The sequence below is a fragment of the Anabas testudineus genome, chromosome 5, assembly GCF_900324465.2.
Source record: "Anabas testudineus chromosome 5, fAnaTes1.2, whole genome shotgun sequence".
NCBI classification, from domain to species: domain Eukaryota; kingdom Metazoa; phylum Chordata; class Actinopteri; order Anabantiformes; family Anabantidae; genus Anabas; species Anabas testudineus.
In genome coordinates this window covers 6,234,766-6,258,210 of record NC_046614.1, presented here as the reverse complement: position 1 = coordinate 6,258,210, position 23,445 = coordinate 6,234,766, and the positions used below count along the sequence as shown (strand labels likewise).

Sequence of the window (23,445 nt, the reverse complement as noted above, 5' to 3'; positions counted from 1 at the left end):
TGTGAAAGAGGAAATTGGTTTTGTGGATTTGTGTGAGAGTGTATGTGTGAATTCACCCATATATATGTGCTCTTGTGTATAAATTGATTTGGGTGTGTGTTTCCTTTCTATCTGCATGCCCATGCACTGTGAGCCAAATCCCCTGTGCTGCCTGGACCCAGTGAGCAGGCGTGTCCACGCCAGCTCGCCTCAGAGGTGCCAGCCTGATGGATACGGTGTGTGTGCCAGGCTGTGCCTTCCCTCTCCACCCCTGCAGCATTAAGATTGATCCCTCGTTCCCTCCCATTCTTTTCTCTCTCACTCCTCTGTGTGCCTCTGCCTTTATGAGACTGTGAATAGGTGAAGCTCAGAGGCTCCAACAGATGGCCGGAGCTGCCTGTCTAACTCACTCTCTCTCTCACACATACACACACACACACACACACACACACACACACACACACCATGAATGGGAGGCTAGAGAGAAAGAGAGGAAGAGGCTGAGGAAATGTGACAATTAGAAAGAGAAGAAATTGGAAAACTGCATAAGAGGCGAAAGACTGAAACTAATGGAAACAGAGAGAGAGCGTGAGGAACAACACAGAGCGAGGAAGATGGCAAAGGAGAGGGAACGATAAAACAACAGCAAGAATATACTCAAGAAGAGAAAAGGGGAAACGAGAGGCAGAAACACTGCCGAAAAAGGGAGTGAGGGCAAAATTGAATTGTAGATTGAGAGCCTCACTCCTCCTTCTTTCCCTCCCTCTTTTATTTATCTCCTGTGAAACCACGCCTCCCTCCTTTCACTTGTCAGTGCATCTATAACAGTAAGCTGTCTCCACTGAGCAGTGTGGGGGTAATACGAGCTCTTCACTCTGCCGGCACAGGGACTGGATCTGAACGGACCAGACTGGATCTGGACTTGCCAGAACAGGTGTGAGGATTTCTGATTTGTGCATGTGTAGCTTTGCGATAGATGGCAGAGGGCAGCACATCTATGTCTGTGTGCGATTGTTTTTATTCCTCCACAGGACTTGTTTTCAGAGTAGCATATCTAGAAGGTACAGTGCTGGAGCTTTGCCCTAGTTTACACTTGAATGCTCTGATCCGTTCTGTTTGCCTCTGAGATTCATGCATGGAGTCGCTAACGGTGCTGCTCATCAGGGTAAGAGAGATGAGACCTTGTTCATTGGATGCACTGGACTCTTTTCTCAGAGTGCCAGTCTTTGAATCAGAGCAGCATGGAGAGGAGTAGCTGTTGATCTGGTGGAAGTTGGTAGTTTTAGGCTACACCTTGCTGTGATGTTCTGTGTTTCTATTAGTTTTTTTAAGTAAGTGGCATTTAAAAGATACTCACATTTCTACATATGTTGTAGTGTCATGTTCTAAGACAATTGTGATTGTTACATTTCAACTGTGTTGATAATCAGTAACAATTCAGGTTATTCAGTCAAACAAGTCAGCACCGCTTTTTCAGTTCTCTGGTCTGTCTTTGTATTAAATCTCATTTGTGAGTGTGTGTCACACTCTGTGGTTTTCTGAAAAATGGAACAAGTCATTGTCTCAGCACTGATTTGTTTTTACTCAACCAAATAAAATCCTGGCTGTTGCTGAATATTGTGGAAGGGTTTAAAAATAGAGCAAAAGCAACTACAAAAGTGAAATATTACTTTTTTTTTTTCTTCAAAGCTGGGTCTGATCCAGTTTTCCAGGATATCTTTTAGAAACCAAGGAGGTGTCTGCCATTCAGTATTCGTTCAGGAGTCGCCATTTCACCCTTTGCTGCCTCTGCCACTCCTATAGAAGGCAGCATGGTGTTAGTCTAGGAGGCTAGCCCCAGTGAATGTACTCACTATCAGTGTTTTGTCAATATCTTTATGGGTCAAAAGGCTGTGTCATCACCAAGCGGTGCCGCTTAAGAGCAGCAAAGCTCTAGAGGCTGACCTAGAGGCTGAAATATTTATGACGGAGACAGCTGAATGCCCCATGCAGTTTGTAGCGATATGGGTGAATGGTTGAACGAATGCGAGGACGGAGGGATGGATGCTAAAGAAGCGTCAGAGAAATGTTCTTTAAGAATTCATAGTTTACCACAACGCACAAACCCCCACATCAACTGGCCTCTTTTCTCACTGAGATGCCAGTGGACTGAAGGAGGATGCTCCTGCTTAGTCTACCTGTCAGCTAGTCCCCAGGCACATTAAGACTGCAGCTGCATGCCACACACCAGATGCACGTAACATTTCCTTCCAATTTATATTTACACACGCTACGCTATAATTGCATGGTTGTACTTGCTAATGTAATGGGAAGTGCACTTAAAATCACAGACACTTATTTGCACTGCATTAACCCAAATGTACAATAGATGCATCCGTTTGTGCTAATGCTCATACAACACATACACACAAACACTTATCTTCCTGTAGTTGTGAGGGCACTCATTGACACGATACATTCCCTGACCTCTTCCCCGAGCCTGTACTATCACAACTCTAAACCCTAACCCCAAACCCCTACCCTCGCTCTAAAATAAACCATATTGTACTAGTAATTCTAAAAGCCAAGTCAAACGGCCTTTGAAGATGTGAGGCCAATATCTCTTCAGCGATAGCGCTCAACTAATCAACAACAAATCTGTCCACAAAAAGACGTGTGCGCAAACACCCTATCGTTGCAACTTTAACCATTTTATTTATCTCACGTCTTTCTGTAATTACCAATTTTCTTCTTGAGCTGTCCACACAATCTCTCTGGGTCACATGAACACCATACACATAATGACGACCTTGAGACCTGTTGATGTTGTTGTTTGGAGCAGCCATGCTGTGAATACATAAGTGGCCTGAGGGACTCCCGGCAAATATGGGGCGCTTGACATGTCGTTTGTAAAAATGGCTGGAAAATGTGCAGGAGGGCTGGCGATGCAGTTGAAGGGAGACACCAGCATGAATATGTATTGTATGCTAATGCCGACACTGAGGCTGTTGACTCAAGCTGTTGATGAAAGCAAAGGACATGTTCCCCCATCGCCACTCTCGGGAATGGGAGGAAGTGCTATCGACAAACCCATTGTCGACGCAGCCGCATCCCTGGCCACAGGGGCAGCGTGGTGACAGGTGGCAGATATCAGTGACAGCGACCAAGGTGACACGCCTGAATTGCCTGTGTGGACCCACAGGCGACTGGGGCAGTGCCAGTGTCTGCTCATTTTACAGCTGCTTTGACCTTTTGTGGTTCGACACAGTGAGGTTAAATTAGAAAGTCCTAAAACTAATGTCTCACATTAGATTCATTCCTCCCTCACAGAGCCACAGCTTTGTACATTGGCCAAAGACGGGCACACTGAAAAGAAAAAGATGCAAGAACAAAAACAAATAAATTCTCCTGCTGTATCCACGCCCACTCAATCAGAAATAAAAAAAAAAGAGAGAGAAGAAAGCAAAAAACACTAAATGTAATTTAAGGTGAGAAACTGCAATTAAATTTTATGGTGAATCAGAGTTATCTGTGCTTTATTAATTGTAATCTTGCTGCCTGAATAGATGCCTATCAGCATAACAAATGCTTCATTACTCATTCACTCACACACAGGCCTCCTTTGGAATACATTAAAAGTAGCCTCACAGTATGTAACATTCACGTGTTCCCTCTCTGAGTCCCTGTTCATCTGTATGTATGAGCTGCTGTTAACAGGTCCTCTGTTGAGACGGCATCGGGAAATCGGTGTGTAAATCTCAGCGCTGCTGCTCCTCTCAGCTCTAATGATAGAGGCAGAGGGGCTCTTTGACGACGCCTCTCAAACTCCCGTCTCAACAGAGAGCAAAGAAGTGTACAGCTGATAGGGGCAAATAAGGAGAAGCACGTTGCTGTGTGTTTGTGAGTGCGTGTGGTTCTATATGTGTGTTTTGCGCCTCTGCCGTATCAGCTCTGTGTGCACAGCGTGTGTAGGCGTGATTCCCAACGTTCATGTGTGGACAGCTATTCAACTGCTGTGTGTGAGTGCAATCAGATTTCAATCTCTTCCCTGTATATGGCTGAGCTGCTGCGGCGGAGGTGCTCCGTGGGGAAATGTTATTATACCCTGCTGGCCACAGAGTACGGGCTTCACTGCCCTGTCTGTCTCAGGAGAGACAGCGGCTAGAGGCCCCTTCTCACTTGCAATAGCAAACAGCAGAGATGTCACAAAAGCCCATGCATTGAATTTTGCATTAAATCCTTGATTCAATCTCCTCCTCTAATCAGCTTTTAGATCCTGAGGTTATCACTGGCCTTTTGCTACAGTGTTGTTACAGTTGTGCATAATTTATGAGAATTAACTGTAGTTGCTAAAAGCAGTGATTGGGAGATTTTGGAAATCAGCCACAGTCTGATTCAAGTTCAAAGCCACTTATGTGAACAGTTTTTCTGTCTGCTAAGCACAATTCTCATCACCACGGCTGTAATTATTAACCATAATTATTTCTATTTTTATTTCCACCACCTGAGTTGCTCACAGAGCGAGTTGCTTTTATTGATCAACTTTCAGCATATTCCATGTGTCTGCCCCGTTCTTTTATAGCCACATGTCCTCCACTGTTTGCTATAGGGTTCACTATCGCTGAGGTGTGTGCTGAGATTGTGGCCATTAGTAATGTAGAATAGACATATGCCACTCTCCTGGTTTTCGGCAAGCAATCAATGAGAGCACTCACATAACAGCAGTCTAAGTGGCCCATTAATGTTATGATTAAATGAATACAGGAAGCAGTGGTGATGGCAGGACACAACAACCCAAACCAACTGAGACAGATTATTTTCTGTTTTGACATTACATTTATATGTGAACATATACAACATGGTCCAAAATTGTCTGCCCTGCTAAGGCCTTTCAAGCCGAGAAGGGATTAAATGGTAAATAATAAAGAGAAAAGAGAAGACAAGAGCTGTGACAAATTCAAGAAATTGCAAAACAATTTGAGACTTGGGTGAAACAAGGACGAGTTCGGCAGCAGTGAGGATACTGAGTGTTAATGGTGACTGGCAAGTTAAAAATTGTACCGTGTGAATCTTAGTGTGTCACCCATTTCATCATGTTGTCCCTAGTCATGGTAAGTTAGTAGAAGTGCAGTCGTGCCAGAGCACTTCTGTCTTGTTCATTTCCCTGATTTGCTACACTTCGGCTCTACCTTAATCTGCGTTTCTGTGTTCATCACCCTCTCTCTGCGCCTGTGTTTAGCCTGGCCACAACATCAGCTACCCACCCCACGTTGCCCCCTCACCCTGGCCTCATGCTTCTCCCTCAGGGTGTAGAAGCCATTGTTGTGCTTAATAAGGTTTATGGAATTACAGATCTCTGAAATTGGATTTTCTCACTCCACCAAAGCAGTGGGATTACGGGTTTAAGGCGTGCAACGGGCATAACTGACCTGTGACTGAACTGCTTTTTCTCACTGCACCCTCAAGGTGGGCACCTCAAGAGATTAATGTGCCAAGTTCTGGAGAAAGTTCTGGAGAAAACAGACAGACAGGTTCCTTGTATCTGAATGTACCTGGCAATTAAATTGATTCTGAGTCAGACAGGTTTTTGGCTCCTGCGTGTGGATTTCTGTTTCTCTCACGTCAACCACTTTCACTCTCACACACTCCTCCTCTGTCTGTCCTCACTACTTTTGACTGTGTTTGATCTAATTCTAATCTAATGAATCTTTTGATCTTCCTCGCCTGACACCCAGACACATCCCAGATTTCTACATCCAAAGTGGCTCAGTTCATTCTAATCCTTAAAACCTGGCTGCCGGTGAAGCCATTGATTCCCAGCGATGTACGGATGCTTACATTTAATGAGCTGTGTGATTCCTTCGCTAACCAAATGCTCCCTCATCGGAAATCCATGTCAATTCTATATATTATTGTTCAGATGTAACTGAGTATGAACTACGAGTGGAGCGGGGGAGCTGCAGCCAAAAGTGAGGCATGAAGTGAGAAAGCACCAAAGACGGGCAAGTGTGGTGAATACAACACTGAGATGTTGGCAGGAAGGTGGTATTCATTAGGAGTGCTCCATAGTGGCGGATTAGTGAACTGTTAATTGGGGAAGAGACAGGACTGGCGATGATGGATCAATAGGAGCAGAGCCGGGGATCCAGCCCATTGAAATCAATCAGCCTCCTGCTTGACAAGGAGAATGGAGCCAATCAAGCAAACATGGCCTCAGGCTCCCGCTCATTTACCCTCCCGGTCAAACTTCATCAGGATCAGTCTGAGCAGACTGACGGCTCATTCCAGCTTATCTCAGTCAGAGGAGGATGCAGTCACGCTATTACCTTTATTTATTAACATCTGAATACATTGCTTAAATATGTCATATGGTATGGTATAACTCTGCTGAGAACAGGAGATTATTGTAACTAATAAAACATGATTCATTACCACAGAAGCACTGTATGGAGAGGAATATTAAATGAAACCCTGGCATATTTTTACTTCAATGCTAAAAATAGTCACTTTCTCCTCCTCTTCTTCTTCTACTTCCTCTTCGCCTGGGTAATAGCCATCTTTCTGCCCTGTCACTTTTTGATGTATCATCCTCTTATTCACATCAAGGACAAGGCCAGGTGTCACATTTTCTCTCAGTTGCCACGCTTGTCACACTTTCTTGTCACCCGCAGCCTGTTTCAATCCCCTCCCTTCCTCCTCCCCCTCTCTGCTTATTTATATTAAATCTGTCACTCCTTTTATTTTAGCAAGAGAAAAAGAAGGTAAATCACTTTTGCCATTTGCAGCCTGCGGTGTCTGCTGAATGCTGCAAGTTTATGTGGATGTCATCTTTGGCCAAATATAATCCTGTCAAAATAAATGATGTCCCTGCTGTTTTGTATTGTTGAAACACAGCTGAGATTCCTCCTCCTCGTTGTGTCCTTGGCATTGAATGTCTACGTCAGTTATGTGTTAAGCAATCTAGGAATATGCTACAAAGCGCAAAGAAAAGCCCTGACAGAGGTTTAGGTTTTGTTTGCTATTGCTCCAGATGGACAGACAGACAGGCACAGGTGTCCAGCCTCATCTCTCTTTGATGCCCATGAGTCACTGGCAGAGCTGGCTCAGACAGAGAGCAGCTGGGGTCAGTCCGGCCAGGGAGATGGTGCACATGTGGGTCTGTAAGACGCTCTTGCATAGTCCTAGCCTTGCTACACATTCCACAGAGCTGTGTGTTTGAGTGTGTGTGTGCGCGCGCATTACCACTGAAGACTGCATATGAAGCAGTAGATGCTCAGTAGAGAAACATTAAGACACAGGATGGCTATGGAGATTGCTTTGGCTCGGCTAAGATGTTCACGTCGGACACTGACACCTGTCCAATCAGAACGTGGATCAGACAGCTTCACTCCTGTCAACATGTCTTCAAATGCAGACAAAGAACAAAGCCTTGTAGCTCATACGATGGAAGGCAGGTGGAGACAGTGTTAGATGACAGCTTGATTGAAGGAGCAGGGTGAAAACAGTTATTTTTCTGTACCTCAGCTGCTTTGTACATGTAGTTTAAATCAGTATAAGGATTTACATGTCTGTCTGACTGAAAGTGAGCAGTGCTTACCTAGCATTACAGCAAAAAAAAAAAAAACTGATTATCATCACCATCACTAAAATGTCCTGGGGGGGTGAGAGGTAATTATGTTAAAAATTGGACCATTTTTAATTTCTATTTCTGGCAGAGGTCTAATTAAACCACTTCCTGAACTCTTGCTGGCCTCCTTGGCCTCCCACTTGTGTGAATACTTGCAGATACATATGATTATAAACCATGTGGAATGACATGCCACGTGCGCTTGCTGATCTCTATATCTCACAGTTCGTCACAGTGTTTTCCTCTAAAACACTGCATCTCCATCCGCTGGGTATGTGTGAGGGAGGAGTGGTGATTGGGAGTGGCATCTGGACTTGAGGCTATGATGTCTATAGATAGGATGGAGATAATACAGACCATCATCCGGCATGGATGAATCAGAATGCACACCATATTTGTTATGTAAAAAGATTGAAAAAAAATATACCCAGACTGGCATAGATATGAGATTATCTGGCTCAGTTTGAGCTCCTAAGTGAAAGTTGCATATGTTCCAAGTATTCATCCACTCTGGACTTTGTGTTTGCTTACAGATACAGAACTTGGCAGTAAGAAGCTGATTTCAGTGGGGGGTATCAGAAACAGCTTGTTTAGAAAAGAAGGTAAGTGTGTGCACCGCACTGTGTGAGAGAGGTGAACCTACCTTCTCTGTGAAATCAGTTTTCTCTCTCCTCTCTCTGACACATAGAATAAAAGAGAATGCAATAGATGTAGTCTCCCTCTGACCTATCATGCATGTATTTTTTTAATCCGTATTTCTACCTATACGTGTATCCCACTTAGAGCCAAGTCAGGCTGTGATTATTGTCCCAGTTACCATGGATTCTACATAAATCAAAAGAAATTAACAACACAGCATGCTACCGTTAGCGTCAACACAGTTGGGATAGAATCATGACCTCCAGAGGAATCTCATGCATCACAGTGCTTCAGTCACATCAGCCCATTTTGCCTGCCAGTGATTAGCATTTCATTCTGCAAAAATAAGAGGATGGTTATTCTTGGCCCACTGAGACTGAATCATTGATCAAAGACAGCTGTGGGTGTTGTGGGTTGCATTGTGGCCACAGTACATGCCCCCTCTGTGGCCGCCTGTCCAAATAGTAATTTTGAAGAGGAATAGAGAGTAAAATGAAAGATGCAGAGAGTGGGGATGAGGTGAGGCTGAGGGAAGTGGTTGTGAGAATTAATGAGCGAGCTACAAAGCTCAGAATTATTAAATCAGTAGCTGAAAAATGACCTTCACCCCCTGGGACTGGAGGTCATAAACCAACATCTTGTCTTTGCTAAATAAGCAGTAATACCATGGGCCATGTTTTAATTGCATAACAGTTTCTAGAGACAATGACTTTTACAAAAGGTGTTTTGTTTTTTTGTTTTTGTTTTTGTTTTTATTTTTTGCTGCATGATCTGGACGTTGCTACCACTGACTTGTTGGCTCTTTACCAGTAACATGCTAGTGTCGCTGCTTTGATCTGAGTCATCCTGTGTGAACAGTTGGACAGCAGCAGCAGAAGCAGCTCTCAGCACATGTGGACACATTATGTGCACAGCTGTGCACAGCTGACTCATTATCACTTGCAAAAACATCAGTATCATCAGCGACTGTAATCAGCTCTCCTTTTTAATTAGCAAACAACTCACTACAAATGGCTGCTAATATAGCCGAGATAGTCTGTTTGTGGGTAAGAAATGTGCCTGGCTACGTAACTTTTCTTGACGGAGCATTTGACGAAGCTGAACTTTGATTTTTCTTCTTGTCTCTGTGACACTAGCAAGAGCAGACAGGTGAATGATGTGCCTTTGGTAAACTATTCTGTTTGAGGTCTGATCTCCACTTCAAAACCTCAGCGTGAGGACAGCATTCACCTCTGACTTTCTTCCTCCTCTTCTTGCTGGCAGAGGGGGCCTTCGGCAGTGCAGGATAAAAGCCAAAGGCATTCAAGGGAAACTCTTCAAAGGTGCAGTTCATCTGCTGAGTGAGGACCTCATCAATGCAGTCTTCTACTCCTAAACCGCTGCCCCTTCCACAGAGCTCTGGTTGTTTATGGATAGAGCTGTGTGATATTTCTCATCCATTCCCTGCAGCTGGTTGCATAAGATCTGAGTGACAAAGGGATATTTTCTCTTAACACTTTGGGGGAATAGCCTGTTGTTTATGGCAATTTTTCCTCAGACTGATTCCTCACTTTCTCCCTGGGGTGTGGCATGCACATTGTGGAAGCATTTTCCTGACCCTCATTTTCCACATGAGCAGGACAGAAACTGCCAGCTTGCTTCCATGCCCCAGTCTGCCTTCTGCCCACTGATTAAAAGTCAAATATTAAAGTACTCTGTTGTGAGCTCGCCCTAATTGATTCTTTCCACCGGGTGCACACAAAATGGGCTGACAGCAGGCGATACCAGGCTTTGTCAACATTGGGCATGCTGCCTGATGCTCAGGACGGGACCCCAGTAAAGCCCCCTGTGATGGTGCCAACCTGCGACACCACACACAGGCGAAACACAGGCCGCTCGGCACACTGTCCAAGCCTCTATAGTAACAACACAGAAACAGTTCATTCTTCCGCTGTGTGTCAGCTCCCTTCAGCAGGCTGGGAAGTCGGCTCTCTATTTGTAAGGAAGTGGCTAGCTGTGAATAAAGAGTGTGTGTGTGTGTGTGTGTGTGTGTGTGTGTGTGTGTGTGTCTCTCTCCACACTTGAAAAAATAGCTCTTCTGCCCACTTGCATAACCACTTAGCTAGCTTAAGCTGGGGCGATGGTGATGAAAGGAGGTTTCATCTGAATTCCACCAAAGGCGCTCATCGTCTTTTCCAACTTATAGCTGCACAATCAACAAGATGCTCACTAAACACAGCATAACACCATGTATGTCACCACTGCCCACCCTGCGCACAACACAGGACAGCTGGAGGAGATTCTGGCTCATAGCTTTTCCCTTATAGTGTTTTACCCTCCCTTAACTACAATGTTGGGATAATTGATTGAATCTTTACAGCGGTAAAAGAGTGTCTCTCTCTCCTCCTCAGACTGAGACACTGTATCCCTGTCCCTCTTTTGTCTGCTTAGCCTATGAATTTACAGGCCATTTTATGTGCTTCTTAAATTGACTTTGATCCCCATTTATTTTTAATGCTTTTTTACATTGCATGTAGGAGTGCACAGCAACAATTCTGGTGCTATACAACATTCATTAACCACAGACATTCATCCACAACGCCTTTCTCATGAATCTGATTGACCTTTTCGCTCAGTGTGATCCACAGTAAAAGGTTATAGGTGTCTATTAATACCCCCGTGCTTGAAAAGCGGGGTGTACCCCCTGCCCTGGCTGGTGTTTTATGTTCTATTTGAACTGATAGAAAGGTGCAATAGGAAAGTTTGAAGATGAAGCAGAGTAAGGTCAGAGAGCGGGTTGGTGGTGCGGTAATTACCCCGTTAGTAAAATGGGGCCGCGCTCTGCGCTTTGACACAGCTCTAATTACAGCGTAAGGGTGATGAAGTTGATGGAGGTGTTGCTAATTCATGTTTAATAGATGATGGAGACAGCAAGCAGGTTGCCATTGGGTATGAGTGGAGAACGTTTTGAAGAGGACATAATCACAACATGTACCTTTTCTACCCTTTAAAAATACAGTGCATTCAGTATTAGATTTTTTTCACATTGCATTTCAGTGTGACCAATCGTGGCATGTCATGGAACGGTCTCCCAGCTGCTTCAGTAGTAAAGGTCCACAGAAAAGTAATCACAATGTTCTCTCCCCTGAGTACTGAGCAGAGGTTTCATTTCTACCTCCATCCTGTTCCTTTTCCTGCAGTACATCCCAGAGGGAGAGCAGAGACTGAGTGGGGTGAATGATCACAACCACAAGGGGGGTGACAGCTGGCTGCCTGTCTGACAGGCGCCTAATGGAGGCCTAATAGGAGAGAGTCAAGTCCCAGAGACCACTGCTGCGACCTTGACATGAGCACATGGTGGCAAGCAGGTGCAGAGGAAAAAAGTGGGACAGAGAGGTGAAGAACCATTACAGATGTTGACAGACAAGTAGTTAAAATATCTCTTTCACTCCTTTCTCTCTCCCACTCTGTTTATTTGAACTTTGTTTACCTCTGTTGGCCAGTTAGTGAGCCCTCAGTGAACCGAGATAAAGAAAAGAGCTTCAGCTTCTTCTCTCCTGTTTGAGTGGGTGGGTGAGTCAGTTTAATGCGTGTGTGTGTGCTGTGAGGTGTTGTTTAGTGTTAGTTGTTCTTTCAGCAATTCCTGACAGAAACACAAATTCTTCTGTGTAAGTGCTGAGAAAGTATTTCTATTTGGAGGAATAATTATTGAGATCACAGCAACTTAATGTTTTATTGCTTGGTTTTTATCTTAGAAACAGATTTTAAGTTTCAGTGCAAAAAAAACGTATTTCCAGTTTCTGAAACTTGATGACTTTGGCAAACAATGAGTCCTTGAATTTGTTTCAGCTGTTACAGCCTTCACCTGAACCTTCTTGATGCTCTCAGATAGTATGTTTGTTACTTCAGCAAATACACTTGTCAGTGAATAGTTTATTTCAGCCATGCTTGACCAGTAAAGTGTTTTTATTTTATTATTATAAAGAAATATCATAATTCAACATTAATATTTATCGGCCAGTGAAAGCGTGTGATCAGATACAGATCAGAGGTAGGTCAGCCCTGCAGGGACAACCAATAAGTATCATCCACAGTAATGGAAGCGCCACAACCGCCTGATCAATCTGAGCTTTCATTAAAAGGCTGCCAAGCCCTTCGCAATCTGATACAATATCAATACTGTAGCACCACAGAGAGACCTCCAGAGCTGTTAGGCAAGCCACTGGCAGCTTAACTGTCATTACCGGGCGGGCAACATGCCAGAGACCCCCTTCATGGGCCACTTAGGCTCCCCCTATGGTCCCAAACACAGGTCAGGACAGACAGATGGGTTGTCTGGGCAGCTGTCCCAGGGACAATTCGGAGAGACGAATGCTGACTTGTAGAGGAGACACCCTCTGCTCTCTCACAATATGGAGGGATGATGTGGGCTGTGCGCAGTTACACAGTGCTGCAATTTCACCTGAGGCTCATTTGTGTGTTATGAGTATTTTTACTGGTCTTTTACTATGGACATTTACAAGGACCTTCACACATGTTTGTGTTTAAACTGAGCAAAAGACAAAAAAGTTTGGTTAAAAAAAACTCTGTAGGTGTTGTTACAAATTCAGAAAACTGTCCTGTTTTTGGCAAATAGCCCATGACTCCTGCTGAGAAAACCGCAAGTGCGGAATAGCGCTGTGGTGATTTCTGAGTAGAGCAAATGGAGGAATATAAGTGGTCATACGTTGAAAGCCTCTGTAATTCATATCATTGTGTGGAGGTCTCTCCTCTGTGCTCTAGTCTTAACCCCCTGTGTGGTACTGATAGGGGAGGGATGGATCAGTTTGTGTGTCTCTAAACCCCCAGTAATCCACTAACAAAAGGGCCCAGAGAAAGATAGGCAGTGAAGCTGGGGAGTTAGGACAGAGAATGGGAGGAGTGAAGAAGTAAAGAAGTAGTTGTTGCCTCTCCAACCCCCAAGGGTGTGCTTAACACCAGAGAAAATGCCCCCCCCCCCCAGTGCCTGCAGACCCAACAGTGGGGCGACCATGGTAAAACATTGCTCTACTGTGTTAGGCCTCTTTGAGTAGTCAGCAGCCATTGTTTATAAGTCGAGTAATAGAATTCCAGGCCTTTAGAAGTGATCACTTCTACAGCGGCTGAAGTATAACTTCCAGCCACCGTATTGATTTGTCTGGGATGTCTGTAATTTATGTAGAAGGGGGGAGGGCAGTTGTTTACTGAAAGTTGAAACCAGTAACGTAATCATCATTAAGTCAGGGCCATTAGGAGCAGTCCCCACTGCAGGTGCTAATTTGATGATGGGAGAGAAATGGCATGTAATTAAAACACAATAAATGACAGCTTAAAATCTACAAGTCCTGTGGAACATAATCTCATTTTACCAACATGTGCAGCTTATGAACCAGAGAGAGACAGCATTGTTTAGAGGCATAATTGCATTACGTCGAACAGATACATATCACCGTGTGCATCCCAGTAATTTTCTTCTCATCAAGCTTTTCTACTATCATAGAGTTATTAGCGGCTCGTGCTTTGAGTTATGTCTGATTTCTCAGTGGTGTAGCAGTTACGCAGTGTCATGCAGAAGTCACTTGGCCACACTGCGGTCTCAGTGAGGTAGTTAGGTTGGTGGAACAATGGGCCCCGGCTGATTTGTCTGTAATCCATTTAGCTGAGATGTGAGACACTGTAGGGGGGCTTTGCCTCTGGTCAATAAGTGCCAATAAGAAACAGTAATCACTCAGCAGGCTGCCCTGTCCACCAGCTTGCTCGCTTGTTTCAGTTGTCAACCCCTGTCTCAAAGGGGCTGGCAATTGTGCTGGTCTTTCGGACGCACCACAATCGCTTTCCCATACAAACCTTAATAGGAAAAGGAAAGGCAAGGACACTAGGTGACTGCAAAGCAGGCACATTTCCCTCTGACAACTGAATAAACCCATCTAAAGTGAAAACAGCTACGTATTTACAAAACAGCATTGACAGTTGCTCATTCTCTCAATCTTAAACCCCTGGAGGTGGGGCAGTGGGGGGTTGAACCCAAGTCAGAGACAATCAGGGCTCTGTTTGTGTTTCTGTAACACCTCAGTGTTCTCTTTGGGCTCTCTTGGAGCGTACCACATGGATTTTGGGGAGGAGGGGTAGGTGCCGTGACCCTGAAGTGGACCCTGACTGAAGCTCCGCAAAAAGCCTTTGGGCCACCACGCTGGGTGGCTAGCCCTACATGCCACGCAGTTGCTGCTGGAAACCTAGGGCAAGAGCGAAGTGGATGTGTGATTTAAAGTGGAAACTAGCATTTAAGACATAATAATAAATGTTATCTATTTTATTAATATCATGTTATTGTCTAGTATGAATAGATAATTAATTCATTTACCAAAATCCTTGCTGAAGCAGGTTTTGACATCGTTATTTATCATGTGGCTGCGATTCAAGCTCATAATGAGGAATATCTTCCCCGAGTTAGTTTGTTAAACGCGGCAGAGACAAAAAGTCAGAGAGTGGCTGTGTGATATTCCTCAAGTGCTGCTGGAGCCAAACAATTTGAAAACAATAAAACAATCCGATGCTGCTCATTTCTTACAGATTCAGACATAATTAGCCAAACTGTTCTTTTATGTCGCCTTGTCGGAGAGAGAAGTTTGAAGTCTGATACACAGAGTGTGGGTGTTTTTGTGTGTCTGTCTTTTGCTCTGCCTGCCTGTGTGTGTGTGTGTGTGTGTGTTTGTGTGTGTGTGTGTGTGTGTGTGTGTGTGTGTGTTGGAGGGTGGGGGGGTACATTTATAGTCAACAGAGCAGACTCAGGGAGTCTGTCAGAGCTCTTTGTTCTCCAGTGAGAACACATCATGACTGGGCCTTTTGTCTGAACTGAACACAATCATCACAGTTTCTTTATTTTCCTACCTCTCTCTCACTCTCTCTTCCTCACCCTCTTTTTTCCACTAAACTATTCACTCAGCAGCATCCCATCATTCTTTTTTTTTTTCATGTTGAAACCCTTTACACAATAGTGTGAATATTGGAGGAGATGACTTTCTATGACAGTCATTGCATTGTGTTTACATTTTTAATTTATGAATTTGTTTCCTCTTCTGTTTAATCCCATTTCCTTGTAACTTACTCTTAAATCACCAATTAAATGGAAAAAATACATAGTTAAAATATGTGGACGTGTGTCAGTGCGTTTAAAGCCGCTGGGACTAGCATCAGCAAAATGACACAACCACCAGTATTATTGGTAGATTACGTTATGATGTGAATCCTCATGATCAGAGATGAAACAGGTGCAGCCACGATTACTTTCTAGTTGTACAATCCTGTTTGTGAGTTCTACAGACCACCAGTGAGCATTACAAACCACATACCAATTGTGCTGCGTTACAGCTTTTTAAACACACAATGTGTCCCTGCAGCAGGATTTCCTTGGATCATATTTCATTGTCTCAGTGTCTTTGTACATGAAGCAGCACATTCACACCAACCAAGGGGGCTGCATTAAAACAATCTTTGAGTGAATGCTTTCTTAAGGCAAGTTCATACTTTCCATACAACGGATCTGTACCCACACTAGTGTGCACAGGCCTCTATTTCACCTGGACTGAAATTTTTTGCGTGTATACCACCTGTATACAGATTGTATGAATTAGCCTTTAGGAAGCTGAGTTCCAGCTCATCCCAACATGCTGGTTCATATTCTTCCAGAACAAACTGGGAAAGCAATTTCTTTACAGACTAAAGGCTACAATGTCATTATATTTCATACTATTTAATTTCATTTACAAGGAACCTACATTGGTGCCTTGCCAGTTTCCCATACTAGGACTCCATGTATTTTTGGCCCTATTAGCTAAATCTAGGTGTGTGTGTCCAGGGAAATGAATTTTTTTACCCCTTTCTTTGGACAACAAACTCACCACAGGATTAATAATGTGTTAAGTGCTTAAATTGCACATTTATATTCCACTGCCTGGGAAGCACATCCTGCGTCGTACTAAAGGCGAGGGAAGAATGTAATGTATAAACAAGAAAAGTAGCACGTGCAAATGTAGGGGAAAACAGTTTCACAGTAAATGCAGAAAGAAATATTTCACAGCTGAGTCTTCTCCTCACAGCAGAAATCTCATTTTGTCACCTTTAAAGTCTAACCACTGCTCTTTTGTGTCTGCGTATTCAAACAGAAAATTGCTGTGCAGGTTCTGACTGTCATTTCAAAATGCCTGCAGAGTGTCGTGCTTATCGGAACCTGAGGGAAATCTAAATTAAATCTTCCCGGTGAATGGGATCAGCCTCCGCATTATCTCTTGTCATTCCCAACTATTAAAGTTAGTTATTAAGAAGTAAAAGCACATTTGTCAAAAGAATGTGGAGGTGCTATTTTCAACTAAAGATCAGTGGGAGAGTTATTGAATATGATTTCAAGGTTATCAGCCAAGGACTAGAGACTCTGGATGGACTTTGCTGACCTGTTAAAAGAGCTTTTGTTTTAGATGTCATCAGGCCAACATTAATAGCCTCATCACCTGTCATGATGTCACTAGTTGCAACCACTCAAATCTACCCATATAACATTTGTTACAGCACAGAGAACAGTATAGGAGTGGATTTTGGTGTAGATTAGTCATGATGGCAGCCTTTCCCTAGCTTTACATACATGTTTTAGTTGCCTAAAAATGATTCATACCTTGATTACAGGGTCGGAGAAGAACAAAATGCTTGCAGTAAGGTAACTGGTATGATTTTGGAACACGCTGTCATTTATGTACGAGATTGAAAATAACTTTGTTTCTCCAGATTCTGGTGGTGCAGCAGAGACTTGCAAGCAGAGAATGATAGATGGAGGATTACAACAAACATGGCTTCTTATTATCATGAAAAAAGCATTCCATACTGTATTGAGAATTGCAAACACCTCCTTCCACTGAGACATACGCACGCACACAACACGCAAGTACACATACACACACTCATAGACTCCCCTGAGAGAAACTTGCTCTCACATAGATGCATACCGTTGCAGAATTAGCATCTGAATGCCAACTTTTGTTGGTAAATTCAAGGGTCCTTAGAGATTTTGCACATTCTGTTCAGAGCGAGGCAGGCCAATGGGAACAAAGTCACACATTAGCAAAGCCCTGCCAGCCTCAATTATGACCAAAAGGATGGGCTTGATAATGTTGCAGGGGGCCATGTTCAGAACTGGATGTGTCTATTTAAACTTCCCTGGCCACTTCCTTTATGTTTTCCACCACTACAATGTACAGAAAAGGGCAAAAGTGCAGAGAACGCCTCTCAGAAGAGATCTAGAAGTTCTGCACTACCGCATTCTGTTTTATTCTTTTCTGTTTTATATGGAAATGATGGTCGGTGAATCAAGTTTTCATGTTTGCGTAAAAAGAAGTGCTCATGCTTTGTTCACGCCATACTGAATGCCTTCAGGTTCTCTCCCCTTTGTCACACTTTTGCTGTCTCTTTCTTCCAAGTTCTCTCTGTCTCAGAACATTGGTAATAGAGAATTCAAGAGTCTGGCTTCAAGCTTGTGGGCTTTCGCCTCCATATTTCATATGCATTATGAGACACTGCTGATTAAATTGCAAGTGTACGCCATGACTCGTCTCCCTTCAATATGTAATAAATGTCTGTTTTTTTTCCCTCCGGTTTCCTCATATTCTGTCATCTCAGGGGGCTGAAGATTGGATGAATCAGACTTTATGCCTGTTTCGAAGCCCAAGGTGTTTTATTTATAGGGGAAAAAGTACATTAACGCCTCTGCACAGTCTTTGGAAGATTTATCAAGCACTCTCTCGGCTTTCTTACTGCCTCACTTGAACTGTGATACTTGAAGTACAGATGTGTGTTGCTGGGCAATGTAACATATCGGTCTGTTGATCTGGTATGTGTTTTCATCTCTCCACTCTTGCCACTGTCTTACATGCCCATGCTGTGACATGGCCAGCTCTGTTGTCACGACATCTATAATTCAGTCTTATCAATAAAAGATGGCTGGCATTAAGTTTTTATCTGGTGATGCAGTGCTGCTGTCTCTTAGAGCCTTTTTACAAGTGAATGACTGAAGAGCTAAACTTTTCTCCTCTGTTCTGACTTCCAGGCATCGCTGGGCATTAGTATAACCTCAGATGATCCTTGTTCTTCACGCATGCTTTTAGAAGCTTATTTCCTGTGATCTCATATTCTGCTGGCTTATTCCCTGGCCCTTCCTCTCCAAGCCGCCAGCCTTTAATGAGTTTTGCTGAGAGTTATATTTACTCATGTTGTCTTGCGCTTTTGTCTAAATGGCAAAAATTCCTCTTTCATTCTGTCTTATCGGGCTGAATCAGCATTCAGCGCTTCGCAGTTCACTTAGTGCAAAAAGCTGATGTGGGCAGACCTCTGTCAGGAGAAAAAGCTCTAAATCATCCTAGTTTTCAGAGACAACACGGCTCGCCTTGCATTATGAATGTGTACAAACCATCACACTGGTTGTGTTGTTGGAGACTGCATATTTAGCTTGGCTAAATAATGTTTCCCAGTGGTTGTCCATTTTTGTTTTTCCCACATTTCTTCAAAGTATAATAGTTTATGTTTTTTTGGTCATTATGGTTTCCTCTGCTTTTTAGTTCTTGCAGTTTAATGTTGCATCTGCCACCCGGAGAGATAAATAATATGTGTAGATGAAAGAGAGAGGAAGGGAGAAAAATTTAAATAAAGGACCGTGTGTGTCAGTCACCTGATAAAAGCCTCAACATCCAATTAGTCTTCAGTATCAAGGGGAGGGAGGCTGGACACATGGGAGTAATGTTAGGAAATATCCACCCCCATAGCATGTCAATAAGACAACATTGACATACTTGGTTATTGATAGGTCAGTGGGCAACATCAAGCAAGATGTTTTCTTGTAAATCAAGACTGTTTTTGTGCCTCTTCCTTGACAGGTTTTGCCCACATCAGTTGAACAGCTGTCAAATGCATGTATTGTACCTGTCTCACTAATTCAAAACAGGCACCAATGACAGAGGACCAGCTTAGTAGCATCAATCTATTCTTTATTCACTGTAGATATCATGGGATCCATGTTGATGGTGGGATGTTCAGTGCTGAATACAGATAAAGGTTAAAAATGGGTTTCTGTTTTTTCTTGGGGATTTTTGTGTTGTGCTGGTGTCTTGTTTTCATCCTATGCCAGGTATGAAAGAGGGATGCAGGCAGGGAGAGAGCATGAGAAAAAAGCAAGGACAATTTCAAACAGCACAGCGCCCAGGGTCAGAGCTCATGTGTTTCTTCAGGGAGGAACCACATGCCCTGGGAGTAGGAAAGCAGAGCAGACACAGCTGCTGTTGCACACTCTTGTGTGTGTGTGTATTTATGTACTTGTTGTGTATACTGCGTAGGTGTGTACATTGTATGCAATACAAAACCATGGAGGATAAACTGTATGTGAGTGTGAGTGCATTAGGGAAGACCTTAAATAGCACAATCTGGTCAACAGAGAGCGCTTGGTGTTACAGGGATGCTCTCCTACGCTGAGCTCACAATTAATTCACTTGATGTGTCTCTGTAGTCATCTCTTCCCTTAAATATTTCATCTTTTATTTATTTAGTTGATTTCGAGGACTTGAGTGTGTATTTGATGGATCCATATGGTGAATGTGTGCAACCAGGCACTCCGTCAATTGTGTATCTGTTAATTATTTCCGTGCCGTACTATATTCCAGTCTGGTTGTTGTTGACAAGGAGTGGCACTCCCAGCGGGGGGAGAGGCTACAGGTGTGTTGTTTTTATTGGCTTCATCTTTAAATGAGGATTGCTCTGGCCACAAACTCATTGTGGACTCACACACATTTACACATGTCCAAACCTCCAACATTTCCGTGGACAAACTCCTTGTAAACTGTGTTTATGATTAATGTCACTGTGGTTTGTGGCTGCGCTGATTGTGTGCCATGATAAAACAAGCCCAAAGGTTCAGTATTTCTGTCTCATGAAAAATAAAGACATAAAAAATGACAAGTAACAGCTCTAAATGGCGGACAGTATAAATGAAAATTACATTTGTATTAATAACATTTGGAAAAAGAATGCTTAATAAATTAAAAACACTTTTAAGATGTATATTTCATTGACCTGTTACTTATCAGACATTTACAATTCAAAGAATATAGAAAGTATGTTTTTTTTGTTTTCTGTGAACCAGTAGCTGTCTAAAATAGAAATGGTTGTTTCTATTTGTTGTGTATGCTTAAGACTGTAAAATTAAGTAGCTGGTGCTGCAGGAGAGTATAAGCAACATAGTAAACTCAGAGGGGATATACTGTTAATGAGGAAGAGTTATTAGAGTGCTAATAGGATTTTAGCGTGATTTTGGCAAACTGCATGTAGAGATCAATTAAGAAAAAGCTCTACTTAACACATACTTGAGTCTAATTATGTTAAACTTGAACAAGGAGAGCAAATAGTCATTTTCTGTACATCTAGAGGCAGTTTGCTTTCAATGACCTTGTAGTCAGTGTTTCTCAGTTCTCTTTAGAACCAAAGTCCTCTTCTCTTGTCACATTGTCACTCTGCTCATTGAACCCTGTCTTCATTTTCTCCCCACATCCTCCCTGTCTTTCTCCTTCACCTCTGGCCCCCACCCCAGCCCACCTCTCCACATCCTTCACATCCCCCTAACCCTCTCATGGGGAAGTGAGGCCTGAGCTGGCCCTAGGCCCAGGCCCATTAGCCCCAACCTGGCAGCCATGTGTTCATCACCAGAGATCATTACATCCAGCCAATGACACCACTCTAATGCATCATTAATGATTGATTAACGAGCTGAGCTCAGCCCAAACGGGTGCATTTGTATGGAAGAGCAGCCTGTAATGGCTGCGCAGGGCTTGCATCTGCTATTTTTGTGTTGCGTGTGTGTGTGTGTGTTTTAATCTTACCAGTCTCCCTGTGTCCTGTCAGGCTGAGTGAAGAAGCTGCGGACTCCAGTGTGTGACTGCAAGGGAGTGAAATGGCAGGGTGGGGGCTCTTCGCCCCTCTCCCTCTTCTCCTGCTTCTTCTTGCCCTGCTGGGAGTACTTCCAGTGGCCCAAGGCTCCGGCTACCTGTCTGGATATCGCCTCAGGTCTCGTCTTCAGAGGGACCGCCACATTCGCAATGTCCGACCCAACATCATCCTCATCCTCACCGATGATCAGGACATAGAACTGGGTAACACATTTAGCTCCATTAATCCTTTCCTCTGTGTGTGTGTGTGTGTGTGTGTGTGTGTGTGTGTGTGTGTGTGTTTACTGGTATGTGTGTGGACTGTGCATCTGCCTCTCTCTGTTTGCTTTGTGTCTATCTCCCATGGGCATGGATATTCTCTCAATGTGTATCCAACAGAATCAGCAAGGGAAAGTCAGCCTAATGCTGCCTCTTGGCACCATAACAACTGACCCACTCAAAGTCATGTGCTTCCTTTGCCAACTCCTCCATTGCTGGCATGAAATGAGGGCGGCCTATGGCTTCCATTGTCAGGGTGCCAAACCCTGGCCATCTCCCTACCCGCTTAAGTCCTTTAGCAGCGTATTGGACTGGAGTGGCTGCATAATGGTCTCTGTGACAGCCTTTGTCCTCCTGTGATTGCTAGTGAGAAGACTCCCATTGAAAAGCAGGAATTTATGGTCAAGCATCTGTTTCCCCAAACAGTCACCATCAGAGTGAAAAGCTTTTAGTACACAAGAATCAAAGTGGGATACACTTTACCTAAAAGATTTATTCCCTCATTTACTTTTCTTTTACCACCTTCATAATGGTTTTTGCTCTTACTCCCTTATGCCCTATATTTATAATTTTCATTTACGCTCTCTTTTTGCCTTAACACTCACTCTTTTTTCCCATTCCAACTGCCATGCATCCCTTTCATTTCAATCCATGCCGTTTGAATGCCCTTTCACTCTCCTATCCGTATCGTACAACCTCCTCCTCTTGTCTCCCTCTCTCTCTCTGTTTTTCCTCAGGCTCAATGCAGGCCATGAACAAAACTCGGCAGATCATGGAAAAGGGCGGCACACATTTCTCAAACGCCTTCTCCACAACGCCCATGTGCTGCCCATCCCGCTCCTCCATCCTGACAGGAAAGTATGTGCACAACCATCACACCTATACCAACAACGAGAACTGCTCCTCGCCCTCTTGGCAGGCCCACCACGAGCCGCACACCTTTGCTGTGCACCTCAACGATTCTGGCTACAGGACAGGTGAGTGCTGCAAGTCTGATCCAAGTAGCTTCTTACACGTAGTTCAAGTTGAACATTCACAAATTGACTGCGGACCACATCGCTACAATAATGTACTGCTGCTAACATGTTCCTCACTCAGCTTTTTTTGGAAAATATCTGAACGAGTACAATGGCTCCTATGTACCACCTGGCTGGAAGGAATGGGTAGCACTGGTGAAAAACTCCCGATTCTACAACTACACCCTCTGCAGAAATGGAATACGAGAGAAACACAGCAGCGACTACTCAAAGGTATTAATGTAGCACACAGAGAAATAGGTTACCTGGGCTATATTTAAATGATTTACGAAAACCTTCCTGTTTCCCCATTCAACTTGGGATATTCCAACATTTCTGAAGATACCAAATATTTCAGGCATAATTTTGTATACATGTGTATAACAAGATATACAAGACATTTAGATTACTCTTCATTTTCATTTCCTTTGCTCTAAGCTACCTGAAACCATTTGTGTAAAGATTTTTAAAAGCAACTTAAAAGTATTAACCAGAAATCAGGGATCATCATCATAAACACTCCATTCTTTGGCTCACAGCAGCTCCGTAATGGGCACTGACCCAGCACAGAAACACCTTGACATCTGCTCTTTTAGCCTCTGTCATCCATTCAGTGCCTGCTCCACAGGACTACCTGACAGACATCATTACCAATGACAGCATCAACTACTTCCGCATGTCCAAGAGGATGTACCCTAACCGTCCTGTCATGATGGTCCTGAGCCATGTTGCCCCGCACGGCCCAGAGGACTGCGCCCCGCAGTACAGCTCTGCCTTTCCCAATGCATCCCAGCACATGTAAGAAACTTAGTAAGCCTTCATGTGCTAAAGCACTCATATTATTAAACAAACAGTGAGACGTCAGGCGTTTACAGATTTAGGAATGTGTTATTATAATAAATTCACATGCAAAAAAAGGGGAGAACATTAAAAAAAGGCTTTGAATGGAACTGCCTCTATCCATTTGATGTCAGGTGAT

The 23,445-nt window shown here is 43.6% G+C and overlaps 1 protein-coding gene across 5 annotated transcripts in view; it reads left to right on the top strand.

Moving 5' to 3' along the window:
* sulf2a (sulfatase 2a) overlaps positions 1–23,445 on the top strand; it is a 41,322-nt gene that overhangs the window by 9,698 nt on the left and 8,179 nt on the right. For 3 of the 5 annotated variants that reach the window (XM_026349493.1, XM_026349488.1, XM_026349490.1), the window contains exons 4-8: positions 8,119–8,187; positions 21,149–21,396; positions 22,188–22,427; positions 22,549–22,700; positions 23,095–23,264. In XM_026349493.1, coding sequence (XP_026205278.1) covers positions 21,198–21,396; positions 22,188–22,427; positions 22,549–22,700; positions 23,095–23,264 — 761 coding nt within the window. In that variant the 5' untranslated portion in view covers positions 8,119–8,187; positions 21,149–21,197. Of the gene's footprint in view, positions 1–671; positions 914–8,118; positions 8,188–21,148; positions 21,397–22,187; positions 22,428–22,548; positions 22,701–23,094; positions 23,265–23,445 lie in introns of those variants that run through there. The other 2 variants (XM_026349491.1, XM_026349489.1) reach the window with 2 other exon arrangements.